The sequence below is a fragment of the Xenopus laevis genome, chromosome 8L (genome assembly GCF_017654675.1).
Source record: "Xenopus laevis strain J_2021 chromosome 8L, Xenopus_laevis_v10.1, whole genome shotgun sequence".
Lineage (NCBI taxonomy): Eukaryota > Metazoa > Chordata > Amphibia > Anura > Pipidae > Xenopus > Xenopus laevis.
This window is the reverse complement of record NC_054385.1, coordinates 115,907,721-115,929,962: the sequence shown is the minus strand read 5'-3', so window position 1 is coordinate 115,929,962 and position 22,242 is coordinate 115,907,721. Positions and strand designations below refer to the sequence as shown.

At 37.3% G+C, this 22,242-nt stretch overlaps 1 protein-coding gene across 1 annotated transcript; it reads left to right on the top strand.

The window, feature by feature from the left end:
* The first annotated feature begins 6,766 nt into the window (after positions 1-6,766).
* Positions 6,767-22,089, top strand: LOC108699048 (vomeronasal type-2 receptor 26). The gene is made up of 6 exons (XM_041573950.1): positions 6,767-7,017; positions 10,441-10,732; positions 11,158-11,433; positions 13,132-13,272; positions 15,298-15,421; positions 21,191-22,089. Exons 1-6 carry the CDS (start codon positions 6,767-6,769, stop codon positions 22,087-22,089), a joined length of 1,983 nt encoding a protein of 660 aa, XP_041429884.1.
* The last annotated feature ends 153 nt before the right edge of the window (positions 22,090-22,242 follow it).

The window sequence follows — 22,242 nt, the reverse complement described above, 5'->3', positions numbered from 1 at the left end:
AGTAAAGGGAGTAAGTGAAAAATTTATGTAGTTTCACCAAAAATTAAGATTTTCCTCAACATCGCCAATTGACTTAAATGAAAAGTTTTGGAGATTTAACTTCACTGTGATGAAAATTCTCTTTGCAGTGGTGGCGTAAATTCCCCTTTTCTCCAGGTGCAGGGCTGGATTTTGAGCCACCCTAGGCCAGTAGCTTTGTGACCTCACCACAAACAGGAGCGTTCCAAAAATGAAGTGAGTTGAGTAACTTGCCTCAGGCGGCAGCGCCCCACTAGATACCAGGGGCGACAAAAATGGTCCTCCTGGTACTTTAAGAGCCGAATTTCTGTTTTTCAAACTCTTCTAGCACAGAGAGCGCAATTATGCTCTCTGCAATAGCGTCCTGGACCACTCCGCCACCCTCATGGACCCCCCTGGAACAAAAAGGGGAGCACACCGGGGAGGGGGGGTGCGGCAGCAACACCAAGCTGACTCAGGTGGCAGAGGGGCCAGGATCTCCCCTGACCACAAATCCGGGCCTGTCCAGGTGAACTTTACCAGTGAAAATTCTCTAATTAAGAGCATTAAGAGCACTAGAGTGTATTTTCAATAAAAGAAACTTCTCCAGGTTCAGGCTGATGAATTTACATTATAAAGATAAAGCAGCCACTTTTAAATCTCCATAAACTTTGAGCTTTCCATGGTAATTTTCTCCATGGCAAAAATTCTCTGGAAAAAATTCTCTAGAGTATTTTCCCCACTACTTTCTATGGGGAAATATACTGGTAGATTTTGACAGAGAATTTAGGGCAGAAGAAAATTCACCACAATTCTTTTGAAAAGGTTAACTTCCAGTTTTTAGTAAATATGAGATGTGTTGTGAAAATACACCTAGGGACATTTTTATCAAGGGTCGAATTTCAAATTTTGAAAAACTTTGAAATTCTAATTCAAAAAGACCAACGGGAATTAAGTCGAAGGTTTTTTGGCTGAATAGGTCAGTTTTCGATCGAATAGGTTCGTATTCGGCCGAATTCAAATTGTACGAATCGAAGTAATAGCACATGCGATCCAATTTGAATCAAAGTTTTTTTGGGAAAATTGCCACCAATTGACTCCAAATAGGTTCTAGGAGATCCCCCATAGGCTAAAACAGCAATTTGGCAGGTTTTAGATGGCGAATGGTCGAAGTCTAATTTTAAAAGAGACAGTGCATGATAAATTTCGATATTCAAATTGTCTAATTTTTTTTCAAATTCAAATCGAATTTTGACTATTCCCTAGTCGAAGTACACAAAAAAAATAGCTCAAAATTCGAATTTTTTGAATTCGAAAATTCACCTCGACCTTTGATAAATCTGCCCCTTAGTGAATTGAAGCGAACTTTGGTGAAGTTAGATAGAGAGAAAACTAACACTAAGGGGCCGATTCACTAAGGGTCGAATTTCGAAGTTAAAAATACTTCGAAATTCGACCCTCGGATTGAAATCCTTCGACTTCGAATATCGAAGTCGAAGGATTTAGCGCTAATCCTTCGATCGATCGATCGAAGGATTTTTCGTTCGATCGAACGATTAAATCCTTCGAATCGAACGATTCGAAGGATTTTAATCCAACGATCGAACGAAAATCCTTCGATCAAAAAAAGGTTAGCAAGCCTATGGGGACCTTCCCCATAGGCTAACATTGACTTCGGTAGGTTTTACCTGCCGAAGTAGGGGGTCGAAGTTTTTTTTAAAGGGCAAGTACTTCGACTATCGAATGGTCGAATAGTCTAACGATTTTTCGTTCGATTCGTTCGATTTCGTTCGAATTCGAACAAATTTAACCAATTCGATGGTCGAAGTACCAAAAAAATACTTCGAAATTCGAAGTTTTTTTCATTCGAATCCTTCACTCGAGCTTAGTGAATCTGCCCCTAACACTTTAGTAAATGTGCCCCTATATGTGTATTTTTCTAAAAAAAAAAATTCTAATACAGAAGGAGTGGGAAAGCAGTAAAAATAAATTAATTGAAAGATATACAATAATCCAAGATAAAGTGGTAGATGTTAAATCATTCGGGGTTTACAGGCATTATAGTATTCACTTAAATAACTAGATATCCATTATCATAAATACATAAATTAAAATCCAATACCATTAAGTCTGGGCAAGCCAGATTAAGACCAGGAAGATAAGTAGTGACATTGGAGTAAGGCAAAAGCAAAATATACATTTTTAGAACTGTAATTAAATAGTAAAAATTTACTTATGGCTGCACAGTTATTTTTTGGCTTTCATTCTTTTTAATATATTATAACTATAAACATTTTATAATAACACTTCATGCCAGGAACAGAACATGAAACAAAGTTCTGCCTGTCTGTTTTCATTATAATATGTTCTTACAATGATGATGTTTTAATAATACTAAATTAAAACTAAATATGAAAGCACCATTAAGCATTTAGTAGACGTAGTCTGGCCGGGTCAGAACCAGATAACAGGAGCAGATTTAAGAGACAAAGTCAAGGTCAGGAACAGACTGGGGTCAGAACCAGGAAGTCACACAATGGACAGGAACAGGTAGTAGGAGTCAAAGGAACAACAATCACAGGGAACAGAGCACCTAGGACCAAGCACTTTTGACCTAGAATGGCAGTGAGTGGGTGCACAACAGGGGGTTATATAGCCAGAGTAATGACTTTTACTGAACACTAGACTAATAGCAGCTGGATGAAGCAAAACCTTCTTGCAAATACAAGGATAGCAATAGAAGCAAACCAGGACCAACTGTCTGCTAAAATATAGCAGAGGTGATGCAGACAGCATGAAAACACAAACCATGGCAGGATTTTACACTACTTAAGAAAAAAAATGTAATTAACATACCTATACGGGCAAGGGATTTGTGCCTATAAAATATAATCAACATATGGACGCATTTTACATTTTTGCTTGTTCGTTGTCTTATTATATTGACTCCTTGTGAGTTGTCTCAGGCTCAGGAATCATTACAATTTAACAATTCATATAAAACAACTTGCCTTTATATCTTCTGTATGCATATAGTGAAAAATGGAAATTAGGTTGATGGATAACACAAAATATGTAAAATGACTAGGGGGCAGATTTACCTAGGGTCGAATATCGAGGGTTAATTAACCCTCGATATTCGACTGCCGAATTGAAATCCTTCGACTTCGAATATCGAAGTCGAAGGATTTAGCGCTATTCCTATGATCGAAGGAGCAAAGGAATAATCGTTCGATCGAACGATTAAATCCTTCGAATCGAACGATCCGAAGGATTTTAATCCATCTATCAAAGGATATTCCTTCGATCAGAAAATTGTTAGGAAGCCTATGGGGACCTTCCCCATAGGCTAACATTGGCCTCGGTAGGTTTTAGGTGGCGAACTAGGCGGTCGAAGGATTTTTTAAAGAGACATTACTTCGACTATCGAATGGTCGAATAGTCGAACGATTTTTGCTTCAAATCGTTCGATTCAAAGTCGTAGTAGTAGTCGAAGGTCGAAGTAGCCAATTCGATGGTCGAAGTAGCCATATTCGACCATTCGAAATTCGATTTTTTTTCTTCTATTCCTTCACTCGAGCTAAGTAAATGGGCCCTCACATGTGAACTTACAGTGAATGTTATCACCTGACACTAGTGATGGGTGAATAAATTTGCCACGTTTTGCCGCCAGTGTATAAATTCACAAAACTACGGCGACGAAAATTCTGCAGCGACAAAAAAAATTGGCACTCGTCAGAATTGTTGTGCACCTAAAATTGTCACGTGTCACAATTATTCGAACGCCCGTTGACTTGTATGCATTTGGACAAAATAGTTGTGTGTATAAAAATTGTCACGCGCGTCAAAATTATTTTGACGCCCATTAACTTCAAAATGTTTTGTAAATTTTTACAGTTTCACGACAGATTTACCCATCACTAACAGCAAAAACGCTGCGACTATTCGCCATTCGATAGTCGAAGTACTGGATCGAGCGCAAAAACACTGCGACTATTCGCCCATTCGATAGTCGAAGTACTGTCTCTTTTAAAAATACTTTGACTGCCTACTTTGCCACCCAAAAACCTACCGAATTGCTTTAAAAGCAAGAAAGTCCCATAGGCTTGTTTTCCAAGTTTTTGATCGAATAAAAAGGCATTCGATCGAATGAAAATCCTTCGAGTGAATATTCGATCGAGCGCCTATTCGCCTGGTGAATATTCGCCAATTCGACTGTTCGCCAGCGCGTAAATTCACCCGAATTGCCTATTCGATTCTATTCCCCAGTCGGATTTCGAGGGATTTAACCCCTCGAAATTCGACCCTTGATACATCTGCCCCATAATATACCTCTCCACTTCTATTCACTTTAATGGAATATCACCTCATTAGTGAAACTACATTTCAAAATACCACACATAATGGGTGAACATTATCATTTTGTATGTTCTCTTAGCCTAAATAATCCTCTGGGATATTTAATTTGATTTTATGCTTGTGTCTTTATTATTTAGCAAATGGTGAACTCTAAGGGGCACATTTACTAAGGGTCGAATATCGAGGATTAATTAACCCTCGATATTCGATCATCGAAGTAAAATCGTTCGACTTCGAATATCGAAGTCGAACGATTTAGCGCTAATACTTCGATCGAACGATCGAACGATTATTCGTTCGATCGAACGATTAAATCCTTCGAATCGAACGATTCGAAGGATTTTAATTCATCGATTGAACGAATATCCTTCGATCCAAAAAACATAGGCAAGCCTATGGGGACCTTCCCCATAGGCTAACATTGAGTTCGGTAGCTTTTAGCTGCCGAACTAGGGGGTCGAAGTTTTTCTTAAAGAGACAGTACTTCGATTATCGAACGATCGAATAGTCGAACGATTTTTAGTTTGAATCGTTCGATTCGTAGTCAAAGTCGTAGTCGAAGGTCGAAGTAGCCCATTCGATGGTCGAAGTAGCCAAAAAAACACTTCGAAATTCGAAGTTTTTTTTATTCGAATCCTTCACTCGAGCTTTGTAAATGTGCCCCTAACTTTAACCAATTGATAAATACAATTCTAAAAATCCAATAGGAATGAATTTTTCAAAGGTGAGCTCTAATCTCACATTTTGATAGATCTGCCTCTTAATAGATAACTTTTGAGGTAATTAATATCCACTTGTATGAAATTATGTAGCAAATGTAATTTATTTCCAGGTAACTGGATAGAAAATGTAAGTGTAAAATCCGAAGTACTTGTATCATCATTTTTGTTTATTTTGCCTTTTCAATGAGTCTATCATATAATAAGTAATTTTCCACCATTAAAGCTCTGACGAAGATTTTTTGTAGAGGTGGAGGAAGCAAGCTTGTGGTTGATTAGTGACTTCCCTAAGAGGGAAGTTCCTGCCCACCTATTTCTGTATCGAAAAAAGGACCAATAAATTGTGTTGTTTCATGAAATCATGTCAAGATATTTATTTTGAATATCATAGAAAAGATTCCTTGTCTTGTAGTGCCAAGTTTGACTGTAACTGAATTATGTGATATAATAATTTAAGTTCCCATAATTGTTTTGGAGGTGATTTTGTGGCAGTCCAAAATGCCAAGAGTCTTAAATTGTCTTATCTGTGTTCTTATTCAAAAAAGCAATAAAATGAATTGACCTGTACTTTTCTTTATTTTTCAACCCTTGATTTAATATATTTATTAACATTGTTTTTGTACTAGGATCAATCTCTTCTCCCATGTTTTTATGTTTATAATTTCAATAATAATATGTTTATAATTTCAATATTCTGTTTATATCTGTTTATAATTTCAATATTCTAACATCCTATACACCTATTCCACTTCTTATTAATTAAAATCCGAAGTTAAAAATCTAAAAAACATCAAAAAAATTTTCACTAGAACACTCAAATGTTTCGATTTTTTTTCCAAAATGTTTTAAACCCTGATGCTGCAAAAAGTTAGAATCTGAAAATCCACCATCTCAAGGTCCTGTATAAGTCATTGGGAGAGGCACCTATCTCAATTTAAAGTTTTCATGGTGTGTGCTAGGTTTAGCCAGAAATCCATATTTTTGGAGTTTTCAGGCAAAATTTGAGCAATTTTCACTTGATTTTATCGAGTTTAACACGATTGGTTTGAATCCAGTTTTTTTTATTTATAAATAAGCTAAAATCGGACACGACAGTTTGGTCATGCTTTTTTTAATAAAACAAGAGATAAATTCGGGTTTTAGTAAATAACCCCATGATAATACCTATATCAGCCAGGCCTTCTTTCCCTGGCAAAAGTCTGTTATCACAATTAGTCAGTTGTAACTGCTAAAACTATACCTGTTTAATACAATTACAATTTATATTCTTTTCAAAAAATAAATACAAGGAAACTTGGAGACACAGCAGCCTAATAAAGTGGCTATGAGCTGCTTATACAGTAAATAAAAAATAAATGTTACAATTCTGCAGATATTGGGTGTTAGGTATTTCAGCATGAGGAAGCCAAGCTAAAAACATGTTTGCAAAATTGTATTTTGAATATTTCTGTGGCCTCATGGGCTATAAAGCTAACAATCAATTACATTGCAACTAATAATTACATTGGAAAACAACTAATGGTTATAAAGACGACCTCTGAGCCTAAATGTGCAATCTGTTTGACTGCTTGATATCCGTTCTAGAGATTGTACTCCAGCATTAATGCTTTTACATTTTTATAATATACTTTTTCCCTTTAAGCTGGTACAGACAGACTGATGAGACAACGTAATCACAAAGGCAAATCAGAATGATATTCGATTATTTGCGGATCATTTTACTTCACCTGTACCTTTACCCATTCATGACTATTGATCTTATATTAGACTGTGTCAGAGGAGAGTATAACAGACAAGGTTGTGCTCTTATTACTGATATATCGCCCTACAGTTACTCCCAAGATGGGGATATTATCTTTGGTGGCATTCTGCAAATATTTACATTTTCCTCTAAAAGTAAACATGATTTCTCAGATGTACCAGAGCCTGTAACATGTTTTGTGTAAGTAAAATGCTTTACAGTTATGTATAATGCCACTGAAGGATGAAATTATTATTATACAATGAAGGACTAATCTGTGTCTCACTTTAAAAAATGGCACTTTGAAAGAGACCATCAGTAAGTAAGAGTATCACTAATCAAAATTGATTTGTAGATACAGGTATAGGATCCCTTATTCGGAAACCCGTTATCCAGAAAGCTCTGAATTACAGAATGGCGCGTGACGTCTTTTCGGCACTTTGCCAATTTACTAACGGTAGCTGGTGTAAATTCGCTGGCGTAATTTCGCCAAGGAGATAGACTCTGGCGCAACTTCGCACTCTAACGCCAGGCAAATTTTCGGTCTGGCGAAAGAGCGTTACTACGCAAATTCACCAAGTTTTTGATTTTACTGACCGTTACCTCTATCGCCAGACTTGCCTTCACCACCTCAGACCAGGCGAAGTGCAATAGAGTAGATAGGAGTTCCTCAAAAAAAAGTTGAAAATTTTTCTAAGTCCCAAAAAACGCTGGCGTTTTTTCCTATTTAAAGGGTGACAGATTGAAAAAGATCGTAAATTTGTTTTGGGGTACCCTCCTTCCCCCCTACAGTTGCCAACATATGTCATCTAAACTATACTGTGGGTACATGTGTAGGGCATTATAACAACTCTATTTTATTTTATTAAGGTTCCCTGGCCTTGTGTAGTGTAATGTATTTGCTGCAACATATACGGCCATTGTACTTTAACTGCACGCCGTATGCAAATTAGCCAATGCTAGCGTAACTTCGAACTGCTGAGCGTAATTTCGCTGGTGTAATTTCACAAGCGTTTGGTACCTTGTGCGCAACTTCGGACCTTTGTGGATTAGCGTTGTCCAGGCGAATTTACGCCTGGCGAAGTGTTGCGATGTGTGCGGAGCAGGCACTGGCGAATTTTACCGGTTAGTGAATTTGCTCCATAGATTCCATTTTATCCAAGTAATCCAAGTTTTTAAAATTTTTCTTTTTTCTCTGTAATAAGAAAACAGCACATTATACTTGATCCCAACTCAGATATAATGAATACTTATTGGAAGCAAAATCAGCCTATTAGGTTTATTTATAGTTTCTAGTAGACTTAAGGCATGAAGACCCAAATTACAGAAAGATCCATTATCCGGAAAACCCCAGTTCCCGAGCATTCTGGATAACAGGTCCCATACCTGTATAGGTAAACTGGGAAAATAACTACTTCTGTTTCTATGTGTAGTCAGTCCAGGTACCTTGACAGTTTATATTGTTTTTGAGTGCTAACTAGTTTCCACCTGACAAGATCAGAAGTTGGTAGGCCATTTTGAAAGCACATTGAATAAGTAACAAAGATAATTCACATTTAAAGCACTCTGTAGCTCGAGTACCAGCCCTGTAGTTTCTATGGACTTCGACAGTTAATGCTGAAATGGGTTTTTCTAGATTTCAGGCAAGGGACTATATATAACACTAAAAACAATAGACATCTAGAATCGGCTAAATCCAAAGAATTCTGGAAAAATAATTAAAAAAATGTCAAAACAATTTTACTTACAGATTTTAAAAAATGATTTCCTTTTTTCTCTGTAAAAAAACAGTACCTTGTACTCGATTCAAACTAAGATAAGTAATCATTATTACAAGCAGCCTATTGGGTATATTATGTTAATGTTTACATGATTTTCTAGTAGACTTAAAGTATGAAGATCCAAATTACAACCTGGACAACCCCAGGTCCTGACCATTCTGGATAGCAGGTCATATACCTGTACCTGCTACAAGCTTTCCTGAACCCTCTTGTGATATATATTAATGACTTTAATAATTTATTTTTTGAGCTGCAGTTTTTCTCCATTCTTCTTCTGTCTCTTTTGTGAGTGCTGGCAGGTAAACTGTAATATTTTTATTTATTACAAGATAAAGATGGCTATAATGAAGGTATGTAAGCCACTTAGCACTGTGCATATAAGTAGATTTGAGGATAAACAACATCAAACAGAAATAAAGCTTAAAACATGTTTTTTTCAAAATGCATCAGTTAATAGTTCTACTGCAGCAGAATTTTGCACTGAAATCCATTTCTCAAAAGAGCAAACAGATTTTTTTATATTCAATTTTGAAATCTGACATGGGGCTAGACATTTTGTCAATTTCCCAGCTGCCCCCAGTCATGTGACTTGTGCCTGCACTTTAGGAGAGAAATGCTTTCTGGCAGGCTGCTGTTTTTCCTTCTTAATGTAACTGAATGTGTCTCAGTGACATGGGTTTTTACTATTGAGTGTTGTTCTTAGATCTACCAGGCAGCTGTTATTTTGTGTTAGGGAGCTGCTATCTGGTTACCTTCCCATTGTTCTTTTGTTTGGCTGCTGGGGGGAAAGGGAGGGGGTGATATCACTCCAATTTGCAGTACAGCAGTAAAGAGTGATTGAAGTTTATCAGAGCACAAGTCACATGACTTGGGCAGCTGGGCAATTGACAATATGTCTAGCCCCATGTCAGATTTCAAAATTGAATATAAAAAAATCTGTTTGCTCTTTTGAGAAATGGATTTAAGTGCAGAATTCTGCTGGAGCAGCACTATTAACTGATTCATTTTGAAAACAATTTTTTTCCCATGACAGTATCCCTTTACAATACATAACAAGGTTTTGGGGACCACTTTGTTCACATACAGATACATTCTGAGAAGGGCAACTAAGCTGGTAAAAGTTATGGAAAATCTTAGCTATGAGGAAAGACTTGCCAAATTGGGGATGTTAACGCTGGAGAAGAGGTACTTAAGGGGTGATATGATAACTATGTATAAATATATAAGGGGATCTTATCATAATCTCTCTAATGCTTTATTTACCAGTAGGTCTTTCCAGTTGACACAAGGTCACCCATTCCGATTAGAAGAAAGGAGGTTCCGCCTAAATATTCAGAAGTGTTATTTTTTTTACAGTGAGAGCTGTGAAGATGTGGAATTCTCTCCCTAAATCAGTTGTACAGGCTGATACATTAGATAGCTTTAAGAAGGGGTTGGATGGTATTTAGCAAGTGGGGGAATACAGGGTTATGGGAGATAGATCATAGTACACGTTGATCCAGGGACTAGTCTGATTGCCATTAGGATTCAGGAAGGAATTTTCCCCCCTCTGAGGCAAATTAGAGAGGCTTTTTTTTTTGCCTTCCTCTGAATCAACTAGCAGTTAGGCAGGTTAAAAAAAAAAGTTAAAAGGTTGGACTTGATGGATGTGTGTCTTATTTCAACCTAACTTACTATGTTACTATGTATGTTACTGATGGAGCAAAGTTTGACTTTTAGTTCGGTTTGAAATACCTTTTATAAATGTTTGTGTCTACAGCCATTCACTTTCTCAACAAGGAATGCTTAATGTATAATAGTTGCTGTTACTTGTAACAATTTAGCTCGTATTTCTCTTTTTAAGGCCATCTTTGCAGTATCTGCGCCATCTGTTTGCCTTTATTTATGCTGTTGAGGAAATCAATAACAGTGCTGAGATTTTACCCAACATCACACTGGGTTTCCAAATTTATGATTCCTGTACAAGTGAAGTAGTTGCCTTAGTGAGCACCTTCAGCATTCTGTCAGAAAGACCAGAGCCCATTCTGAACTTCATATGTCAAAAAAGACAAAAGACGGTTGCGTTTATTGGGCATGTGTTGTCATCTGCAAGTCACACCATAGCTGGAATTACTCAACTTTATGGATACCCTCAGGTACAGTACAAAGGAATACTTTCTTGATGATACAGATCTATCAAAAAATAGAAAAAAAAATTGGATTTTACATACCAGTGACTGTTTTATAAATTAGTATAGTTAAAATTAATGTAACTTATTCATTTATAATTTAAAACATTTTGTAATTTATAAATGTAATCAGGATTTAGGTTTATGGGTGGTTAGGAGAGCTGAAGGTATAATTATTGCGCCACTGGGTTTTTGCAAATAAAACAACTACAAACAACAGTTTTACAGCAAGTAGAACAACAGCAACATAGTTGGGAAAGTACAGTACTTTCATAATATATCAGGCCTAAAACTTATTGAAATACGTTGTAAGCGCCAAAGCAAAGTGTTCCAATAAGCAATTATACTAGTAGTAAACCTTATTAACTGTGGTTATTTTTTTTTATTACCAGGTAAGTTATGGTGCATTAGATCCTATATTCAATGACAGAGTAAGATTCCCAGCCGTGTATCGAACTGTTCCCAATGAATATTCCCAGTTTAAAGCCATCATTCAACTTTTAACCCACTTTGAATGGACATGGGTTGGGATCATTACTTCAGATGATGACAGCAATCTCCAGGCTAGTGAGGAACTAAGTAAACAGATGAGACAAAGTGGAATTTGTGTTCCTTTTCTGGAAAAAACACCAAAACCAACAGATGGAGATAGGAAGGGCATCCAAAAGGTGATAAGTGTGATTAAAAGGACGTCTGCCCGGGTGATTATTTTATATTGCAGCATAAATTCCTTTCTAACGTTGCTATCAAATCTAAAACAAGACTCAACGATAACCTGGATATCGTCATTAACATTAAATATTATTACTGATTTTCCATCTGACACATTTTTACAGAAATTTAGTTCATTTAATGGATCTTTAGCCATTTCTATGCCCAGTGAAAAAATACCTGGATTTCAGATTTTTTTTTCCAATGCAATATTGGGAAAAAATCCAGGCAATATATTTATTGAAAACTATTGTTTTTTTAATCATGCATGCTCTAATATTTCAGTAGACAGTAGCAATAATCAAAATATGAAACAAGTTTATAAAAAAGATACTTTAATGCTGGACAACACATACAGAATTACCTATACCACTTATATGGCCGTCTATGCTCTGGCACATGCTTTACATGATTTGCATTCTTCTACAAGTCTCCTGACTCATTTATCTAAAGAATCTTCTGGCAAAATAAGAATAAAGGTAACCTATAAATGCTTTTTAACTATTTGTCTCATGTTATTCTTAATCAGTGCCTTTACTATCTAAGTCAATTGCAGCCTTAACTGGCAAAATAAGACAATAAAATAAATTATTAATGTAATGGTGTTTTGCGGTTTTTCAGCCTTTATTATTTTAATTAAAAATTGGCTGACCAGCCTACCCAGGTTATTAAAAACAGAAACAGTCTACTAAAATATACACAACTAGCAACTTTATGGGGATTATTTAATAAAGGTTGAGTTGTTTTTTACCTGAAAATTTTGAGTTTTCCAGAGAATTTTTCAGCCAATTTTTTAAAAAAACTTTTTTCAAGATTTATTATACCCCGAAGTTGTAAATAGGTCAAATCCTAAAATACTCCAGCTAACACCTGTCAAGGTCATATAAAAGTCAATGGCAGAGGTTCCTTGAACCATTTGAAGATGTGCGCAGCCTTTATGATGTTCCGTTTTTCTTTCGGTGGGTTTGCCAAAAACTTGATACATTTGAGTTCAGGTTTTTCACCCACAATTTACTTATTTGAGTTTTTTTCCATTCAAGATTTTTTCTCAAATCAGGAAACATTTGAGTTGTGAGTTCATTTGAGGTAAAAAAAAAAAACTCACAAAGCTCACAAATCCACCTTTGAAAATAACCCCCTATTTAAGGTTAATGCACTAGTTCAAGTTCAGAGGACCATTCTGGTAAGTAGAGCCTTAGAATTGGACTGGTGTTGAGGGTAAGTTTTCAAATATTTTTCTTAAATTAAAACATGAATAAATACGGTACAACCCTACAATACCTATTTTTTTGGGGGGGGAACTTTGAATCAAATTCGATTGAATGTGCTATTCCTTCGATTCGTCGATTCAAATTCAGCAGAATACAGACCTATTCGATTGAAAACGGACTTATAATAATAAAATAATAATAATAACTTAAAATAATAATAATTTTGGTTGGTCTTTTTTAATTCAAATTTCGACGTTTTTTCAATTAGAAATTAGACCCTTGATAAATATGCCCCTTAGTGTTGTTAAAGTTGAATCATTTCTGATAACAATGACAATTAAAAAAAAGTAGTATTAAGATGTTGCCCACTATATGCAGTATATGAAAATATGCAGTACATTGTGATTTAAGTTTTTGTACAGACGCATCTTCTCTATTTGTCAGCTAAATCACTACCTGAAAAATGTACAACTGAAAACATCTTCAGGGGTGGTCTTAAACTTTGATGAGAATGGGAATATGCCTGGAATGTTTGATGTCATAATTTGGAATGTTTTTTCAAATGAGAGAATAACCAAAACTCAGGTTGGCAACTTTTTGATCTCTCGAGTTCCACAACTTCTAATTAATGATTCGAGAATTACCTGGAATACACGTTTTCATCAAGTGGGTTTTCTTTTTCTTCCTTTGAAAAGTATTAGTGAAAACTTACAAATCAGTGCTAAAATACAGTATAAAATCAATAAATAGAAAGCATAAATTATAGTTGAGTTTCATTTAATCACATTAGCACATGCCTTTGATAATAATGATTTTTTAAATCAATATTTAAGAATGCTTGAGCCTTTAGGTACTAAAACCACGGGACAGTTCCAAACTTTATTGTGGGTTCCTAATTCAAATACCTCAGCTTCCTAACATTTGTGGGGGCAGTTTTCCCTGAGTGGATTTGAAAAAAAGTAAGAAGCACCTAAAACCTCCCAAGCTTTTTTTTTTGTTGGAGGGAAAAAAACCTGATCGGAAGGAAGCCAAGAAACAGTATTTAAATGAAGAAACTACTATGAATACTGAAAAGATTCAGAGAAACAAACACAAAAGCGTAAGCACCTACTGCATATCAACCTTACATTGACTTATGCATGAACCATTTCACTAACCACTTTTTTATAACCATCTGCCACAATATCCATCTAACTCCATCCATCGTGTTGGTTCAGCCTATTTAGGAAGTGATGTTCTAAAGAGTATTTATCTATGAGAGTAATGTTTTTATCTGTTGTGTTAACTACTCATGATTCTTGCCCATGAGTAGGGATGTAGCGAACCGCCGAGTATGTGTTCGCGAACGCCGTTCGCGAACACCGGCAAAAAATGCGAACTGTTCGCGAACTTCGAACATCCGAAAATCGTTCGATTCGAACGATCGAAGGATTTTAATCGTTCGATCGAACGATTTTCGTTCGAATCGAACGAAAATCGTTCGATTTTAGCGATCGAATGGTCGAATGGTCGAACGATTTTGACGCGAACGCCTATTGGCGAACGTCGCGCGACGTTCGCGAACTTGCGGCGGACGCGAACAGTCGAAGTTCGCGCGAACTAGTTCGCCGGCGAACAGTTCGCTACATCCCTACCCATGAGTAATTAATTTATTTGTTCCCCAAAGATGGGTATTCTTGTTTTTGAACCATAGCAGCTTTAGTTCTCCTCTTATTTGCTGCGACATTAACTATATTCTAAAGTAACCTTTATGGCCAATTCCAGTTTGCTTCACTATCTTAATAGCAACTATACTGTTGCCCTGTTAACCTGCTGGTGAACCCAATGTCCTTCCTTGCATTTTCCTTCTCACAGGCAGTAAGGAAACTCACCAGTTGGGTCAAATGGGGTCTTTACCAGTGGTGGTAAAGTCAAATTCTGATGATGAGTTATGTGTATGTGGAATTATCTGGGAAGAAACAGCTTATAATAAATTCCTTTAGATAAGGAATGGAGTAAAATTAAGTGCACAATTATTTAAAGGTAGGAGACTACTTAAAGAATGGGTGATTCATTCTTACAACAAGCACATGTGAGTAAGATGATTCTGAGCAGTTGTGGGCGAATTTGTCCCATTTCGCAAAGAAATTCAAAAATTTCCAGTGAAATTCGCGAAACGGCAAAAATTTTTCGTAACGCCGCCGTCTCGTTTTGGATGCCGGTGTCTGTTTTTGGATGTGGTGCACATTCGCCGGTGAAAATGCGATAGCGTCCAGAAAAATTAGAAATTATCCCTTAATGTCTATCAGCAAATTGTGGCAAAATATTTAGCTCATTCCTATATATAATGTTATAGAGTTCTAAGTTCATGTGCTCACTTACAACTGGTGCTTATCAGTGATCGGCAAATTTGTCCCATTTTGCTTCGCAACAAAAACGGGCAAAAAAATTCACGAACCGCAAATTTTGACACCGGCGACGATTTTTCCCAGCAGATTTGCAAATGTATTCACTGCCGGCGAAACGTGAAAATTTTACACAAATTTGCCCATCACTAGTGCTTATTGTAACTGTATTTTCAGTTGATTTCTAATAAAATTAATTGAAATATTGTTCCAATTTGTATTTCAGACTCCATTATCAAGGTGCAGTATTCCCTGTTCCTTTGGTTTCAGAATAGTTCAACAGAAAGGCAAAACTCACTGCTGCTATCAATGCATCCCTTGTCCAGATGGAGAAATAGCTAATGTTACAGGTTTGTAATATCATTGTGACTTATCTCAGACATATTCAGTAGAAATTGTTCTAAATCTTGCTGTGGATTTCCAGCTATCCAAGCACTGTGTATGACTAAGGAAGCACTGAGAATATTGAGGCATCCTAACCTCCAACCCTAACATGTTAACAGTGACTGAACTCCTAAAATTACCTTTATTGCCTAATTAATGTCTCGCTAGTCATATTCCAAGACTCTGAGCCACATTTACTAATTTTCAACCTAGAAGATGCCAAGCATTTATAGTTATCAATGTGTGTATTATTATAATTATATAGTGATATATCTATAACTAGTTCTGTCCATTCTTTAAAATTAATTAATACAGAAGGAACCAAATTTATTGTAAATACAATAAATATATCTAAATATAAACATTAGTTCGAGCCAAAGGGCCAAAAGTTAAAATATGCAGATAAAGATGATCAATGCCTTGCAGAGTTTACACTGTAGCCATATGTAACCATATTTAAAAGCTCATACATCCACAAATGATTTAGAATCCAGTACCATTATGCCTGGACCAGACATAGTAAGACAAGGAAGACCAGCAATGATTTTTGAGCATCAGTAAGCCATTACACAATATCCTAGAGCTGATGTAGTCAAGATGGACATGCCTTTCACATCTATAGCACTTTTTTATAAAAGTAAATAATATGTTGCTCCATTAAATAATGGTACCAGTATGTTGTAACAGATACAGATAAGGCAAATGTGTTAAATCAGTTATTTTCTTCAGTGTATACAATAGAGGAGTCTGGGTTCACAGGCTCACTTCATAGATGCACCAGGCCTGGACTGAGAATTAAAATAGGCCCTGGCATTAAAGTTACATAGAGGCCCACTCAGCCCACACAGAGGCCCTAACAGCCACCACCAGCCCACTAAATACTGACTTTCTATGGCACCTTATAGCAGCCCCTCTGGCATTTGCCAGAACCCACAGATTGCCAGTCCGGGCCTGAGATGCACTAATGGCTCAGCTCAATCTAGTCAGTGGCTGACTCAGGATATGATTCATAAAGCTTTAATGCAAATTAATGTAAACAAGGCTCCAGGGCCTGATGGCATACACCCCCGGGTTCTAAGAGAACTTAGTTCAGTTTTAGACCAGCCCTTATTTCTGATTTTCTCAGATTCACTGTCATCTGGTATGGTGCCTATGGATTGGAGAAAAGCTGATGTTATTCCAATATTTAAAAAGGGATTAGATCTCAGCCTGGCAATTATAGGCCAGTAAGATTGACATCTGTGGTGGGCAAATTATTTGAAGGCTTGTTAAGGGATCACATTCAAAATTTTGTCCTAATGAATGGCATTATGAGCAACAATCAGCATGGCTTTATGAAGGATAGGTCGTGTCAGACAAATTTATTGCATTTTATGATGTGGTAAGTAAGATTCTGGACGGGGGGGCAGTAGATGTGATCTATTTGGATTTTGCCAAAGCGTTTGATACTGTGCCCCACAAATGACTGCTTTCTAAACTAAGGTCTGTTGGGCTTAATAAAGTTGTTTGCACGTGGATAGGAAACTGGCTACAGGATCGGGTACAGAGGGTGGTTATTAATGGGACATTCTCTACTTGGAGTAAGGTTCTTAGTGGGGTCCCCCAGGGCTCAGTATTGGGTCCACTTTTATTTAACTTGTTCATTAATGACTTAGGGGAGGGTGTTGTAAGTAATGTATCAGTGTTTTCAGATGACACAAAATTATCCAGCCCAATTAATTCCATCCAGGATGTGGCATCCTTGCAACATGATCTTGACAAACTGGCAATCTGGGCAGCTAAGTGGCAAATGAGATTCAATGTTGATAAATGTAAAGTCATGCACCTGGGATGTAAAAATATCCAAGCCACTTATACCCTTAATGGGACTGCACTAGGCAAATCCATTATGGAAAAGGACCTTGGAGTCCTTGTAGATGATAAACTTGGCTGTAGCAAGCAATGCCAGTCGGCAGCATCAAGGGCAAATAAGGTCTTGAGCTGTATTAAAAGGGGCATAGAGTCAAGGGAGGAGGGGGTCATTCTTCCACTGTATAGAGCACTTGTAAGGCCCCATCTAGAATATGCCGTACAGTTTTGGTCTCCATCACTCAAACAGGACATTATTGTATTAGAGAGGGTACAGAGAAGGGCAACTAAGCTGATAAAAGGTATTGAAAATCTTAGCTATGAGGAAAGACTTGCCAAATTGGGGATGTTCACTCTGGAGAAGAGGCGCTTAAGGGGTGATATGATGACTATGTATAAATATATAAGGGGATCATATAATAATCTCTCTAATGCTTTATTTACCAGTAGGTCTTTCCAGCTGACACAAGGTCACCCATTCCGATTAGAAGAAAAGAGGTTCTGCCTAAATATTCGGAAGGGGTTTTTTACAGTGAGAGCCGTGAAGATGTGGAATTCTCTCCCTGAATCAGTTGTACAGGCTGATACATAAGATAGCTTTAAGAAGGGGTTGGATAGCTTTTTAGCAAGTAAGGGAATACAGGGTTATGGGTAATAGCTCATAGTCCAAGTTGATCCAGGGACTAGTCTGATTGCCATTTTGGAGTCAGGAAGGAATTTTTCCCCCTCTAAGGCAAATTGGAGAGGCTTCAGATGTTTTTTTTTGCCTTCCTCTGGATCAACTGGCAGATAGGTAGTTAATATATAAAAAAAAAAGGTTGAACTCGATGGACATGTGTCTTTTTTCAACCTTACTTACTATGTTACTATGTAAGTCTATGGGCATAATTTTAGCGGCAAATCAAGGTGAAAAAATTCGCCCATCCCTACTGGTGGCCTTATGCCTTAATCTCTCTACTCATAATCCAAGTCTTAGTCCCACATTTGCTAATTCTCAACACCTAGAAGATATTTAATTTTTACAGGCAGCTATGTGTATGTGTGCAATGACATGGTAATACATGTAAAATCAGTTCTGTACATTTATACATTCATCAGTAATACATAAGAGGTAGGTAAACTATAAAAGTAAATAAAGACATACAAATATATTAAATTCAAAGCATTAAAAGGTAATTTATATATGAGGAAGGAGGTCTCTGCCCTGTGGAGTTTACATTATGAACATAAGTAGCCAGATGAGCAGCTGCATATCAACTAATTACTAAAAATTCAGTACCATTACGTCTGGGTAGTTTAAGACAAGGCAGACCAATATTGAAGTGAGAACAAGACATAACAAAAGTTCCTAGAGCTGCTTTAGTAAAATGGTACAACAGACTTTACTTAGCGAGGCATCATATACAGTCAAATGTTATTTTCTTGCTTTGCTTTATCTTTAGTGTGATAGACTTTTAAACATTTTAATACCAACATAACATGCCAAAATGTAAGAAAGTAGTTCCGTCTGTCTGTGGCTTTTATATGTTTTGCTAATTGCCTACAAAGATTGATGTTTTTCTGATGTATACAGTCTTAGTTCCAGGCTCCACTTAATAGAAGTGCGAGTTCTTGACCTATATCTTCTGCACAAATGACATCCATGACCCAGTCATTTTGCAGTTATAACTGTTGCACCATTCTACTTTCAATTAATGGTAGACCCCTCGATCTGTTCATTATTATTATTATTAACATGTATTTATATAGCGCCAACATATTGCGTAGCACTGTAAAGTAAATGTGATTATACAACTACATCACATGAATTACATACATAGAACATATGGAGTAACAAACATCACAATCAATACAGGTACAAAAAGGTGAGGAAGGCCCTATGCATAGGCATACAGTCTAAAGGGAAGGGAGTAATACACAAGGTGTGGGAGTGGGCAAGATCGAATTAAATGGGTGAGAAATGTGGTATTGTATGTGGTGTTGCGTTTGGTAGTTAAGCAGAGTGAGGGTAGGCTTCTCGTAGTAAGCGAGTGGGTGAGTATATAGAGATGAGTTCAGAGATTAGGGTGGGGCAGAGTTATGAAGTGCTTTGAAAGTCAGTGTCATTAATTTGAATTTGATTCTGAAAGGTAATGGAAGCCAGTGTAGGGATTGACAGAATGGTGAGGCAGAGGAGGAGCGGTTGCTGAGGTGTATGAGCCTTGCAGCAGGGTTCATTATGGACTGGAGAGGTGACAGTCTCTGGAGGGGGAAGCCAATTAAAAGAGAGTTACAGTAGTCTAGACGCGATATGATGAGAGAGTGAATAAGAATTTTGGCAGCGTCTTGGGTGATAAATGATCGTATTTTGGATATGTTCCTTAGGTGGAAGTGACATGATTTAATAAGTGACTGGATATGAGGAGTGAATGACAGGGCAGAATCTAGGATAACCCCAAGGCACCGGGCCTGGGGAGAGGGGGTGATAGTGGAATTGTTAACTATGATGGATACTTCGGGGATGCTACTGGTGTTATTTGGAGGAAAGAGAACCATTTCGGTTTTAGAGAGGTTTAATTTAAGGTAGCGTTGCGACATCCAGGTAGAGATAGCGGACAGGCAGGAGGAGACGCGAGTTAGGAGTTCTGGGTTGAGATCAGGAGATGAGAGATAGATCTGAGTATCGTCAGCATAGAGGTGGTAGTGGAAACCATACAAATGTATTAATTTGCCAAGGGAGGAAGTATAGAGGGAGAATAGTAATGGTCCCAGGACAGAGCCTTGAGGAACTCCAACAGAAAGAGGTAGGGGAGAAGATGATACTCCATTGTAGGAGACACTGAAGGAACGATTGGTGATGTAAGAAGAGAACCAGGACAGGGCTGTGTCACGAAGGCCAAGCGATTGGAGGGACTGGAGGAGGAGAGGGTGATCTACAGTGTCAAATGCGGCTGAGAGATCAATAGTATTAGTAGTGAGAAATGATTGTTGGCTTTAGCGGTTAAAAGGTCATTAGTTAGTCAAGTCAGGGCAGTTTTCGTGGAGTGTTGTGGCTTAAAACCAGATTGTAGGGGGTCCAGCAGGTTATTGTCAGAGAGGAATGAGGTTAGTTGGTTGTAGACTAGGCGCTCAAGTAGTTTAGAGATGAAAGGTAGCAGAGAGATAGGTCAGAGGTTGTCAAGATTGGAGGGATCAAGAGAGGGTTTTTTCAGAATGGGGGTGACAAGAGCATGTTTTAGTTGAGAAGGAAACAGTCCAGTTGAGAGCGAAAGATTAAATAGGTGAGTTAAGGCTTTGATTAGACAAGGATTGGTATTGCGGAGAAGTTTTGAGGGAATTGGATCAAGCGGGCAGGTGGTAAGGTGAGAAGAGGCCAGAAGCTTTGAGACTTCCTCATCAGTGACAGGGGTGAAGGAGCACAGGAGAGACTGGGGAGTGTGGAGGGAGTGTGGTGGAAGTCTAGGGTTGAGTATATCAGTCAGGGGGGTTATATCAGGGGGGTTATATAAGTCTAGGGGGTTATATCAGTCATTCATACTGCCATGGCAATTCTAATAACTTGTTCCATATTTCTGCGTTACTTGAGGGTCCCATCTGTATGTTTGGTCTAAGAGGTGTATTTTTTAACATCTCTTTGCTTTCATAAATAAGAAAGCATTTACTCTTTTTGTGATTTCTTTTCTCCCACTATGTGAAAATCCATAAGAAATCCTTAAATGGTTCTTTCCTTAAATGTGACTTTCCTATACCCAATATAGATGAGATTTAGATAACAATGCCCGACATATTGGCCTCCTAGGTAAAATACACTCACCATAGCATTTTTAATGCTCAGTAAATATAACTGTTGATCCAAAGTTTATACTCTTTAAAAACTGGAACTTATCTCGTTTTTGTATCCCTCAAAGATATGTTAAAGTGCTTGAGCTGTCCAGAAGACCAGTGGTCAAATCCTTATAAAGCTAAATGCATCCAAAGGATTAAAGAATTTCTTTCTTATAGAGGCACATTGGGAGCTACATTATCCTCCATTGCCTCCATCTTTCTTGTGATAACTGTGGCAGTGCTATTTGTCTTTGTCAAATTTCGGAGATCTCCTTTAGTCAGAGCAAATGATCGGAATCTCAGCTACATCCTCCTCTTGTCCCTTATATTGTCATTTCTCTGTTCCTTTCTCTTCATTGGCTATCCCATGATGGTGACCTGCATGCTGAGACAAGTTGCCTTTGGGTTCATTTTTACTGTAGCTGTATCCTCCGTTCTGGGAAAAACAGTTACAATCATTATTGCTTTTAATGCAACGAAACCTAACAGCACAATAAGAAAATGGATAGGAAGCAGGATATCTATTAGTCTTATTCTTCTTTTCTCCTTTGGTGAACTATTAATTTGTATCATTTGGTTGACATGTTCTCCGCCATTTGTGGATACTGATACCAAGACTTTTCCAGGCAAAATCATAATTCAATGCAACGAAGGCTCCTTCATTGCTTTTTATGCAATGATTTCATATATTGGTATTCTGGCTCTGTTTAGCTTTATTCTTGCTTTTTTGGTTCGGAAATTACCTGATAGTTTCAACGATGCTCAGTACATAACCTTCAGCATGTTGGTGTTCTGCAGTGTCTGGATCTCTTTTATCCCTATCTATTTGAGTTCTAAAGGCAAATATGTTGTGGCTGTGGAAATATTTACTATACTGGCTTCCACAGGAGGTCTTCTAATTTGTATATTTGCTCCTAAATGTTACATTATATTGATAAAACCGGAACTCAACAAGAAACATCTGCTAAAACCAAAGCTATGACTAATGCATTACAGTTGTAGCTGAACTTCACATTTACCACCTAAAATCACTAGACTTTAGCTATAATTGTGGTGCATATTAATAAATATTACTGCTTTCTTTTCATTGTCTGCTTTTCTAAAAACTCACAATTTAAGAAGATTGTTACATCTA

Excerpts from the sequence above, each read along its gene's own strand:
- LOC108699048 (XM_041573950.1), top strand. The coding sequence starts at position 6,767 with ATGATATTCGATTATTTGCGGATCATTTTACTTCACCTGTACCTTTAC. Across the intron at positions 11,434-13,131 it reads ATAGGAAGGGCATCCAAAAG|CTAAATCACTACCTGAAAAA; the intron begins GTGATAAGTGTG and ends TCTATTTGTCAG. Across the intron at positions 15,422-21,190 it reads AGAAATAGCTAATGTTACAG|ATATGTTAAAGTGCTTGAGC; the intron begins GTTTGTAATATC and ends TATCCCTCAAAG.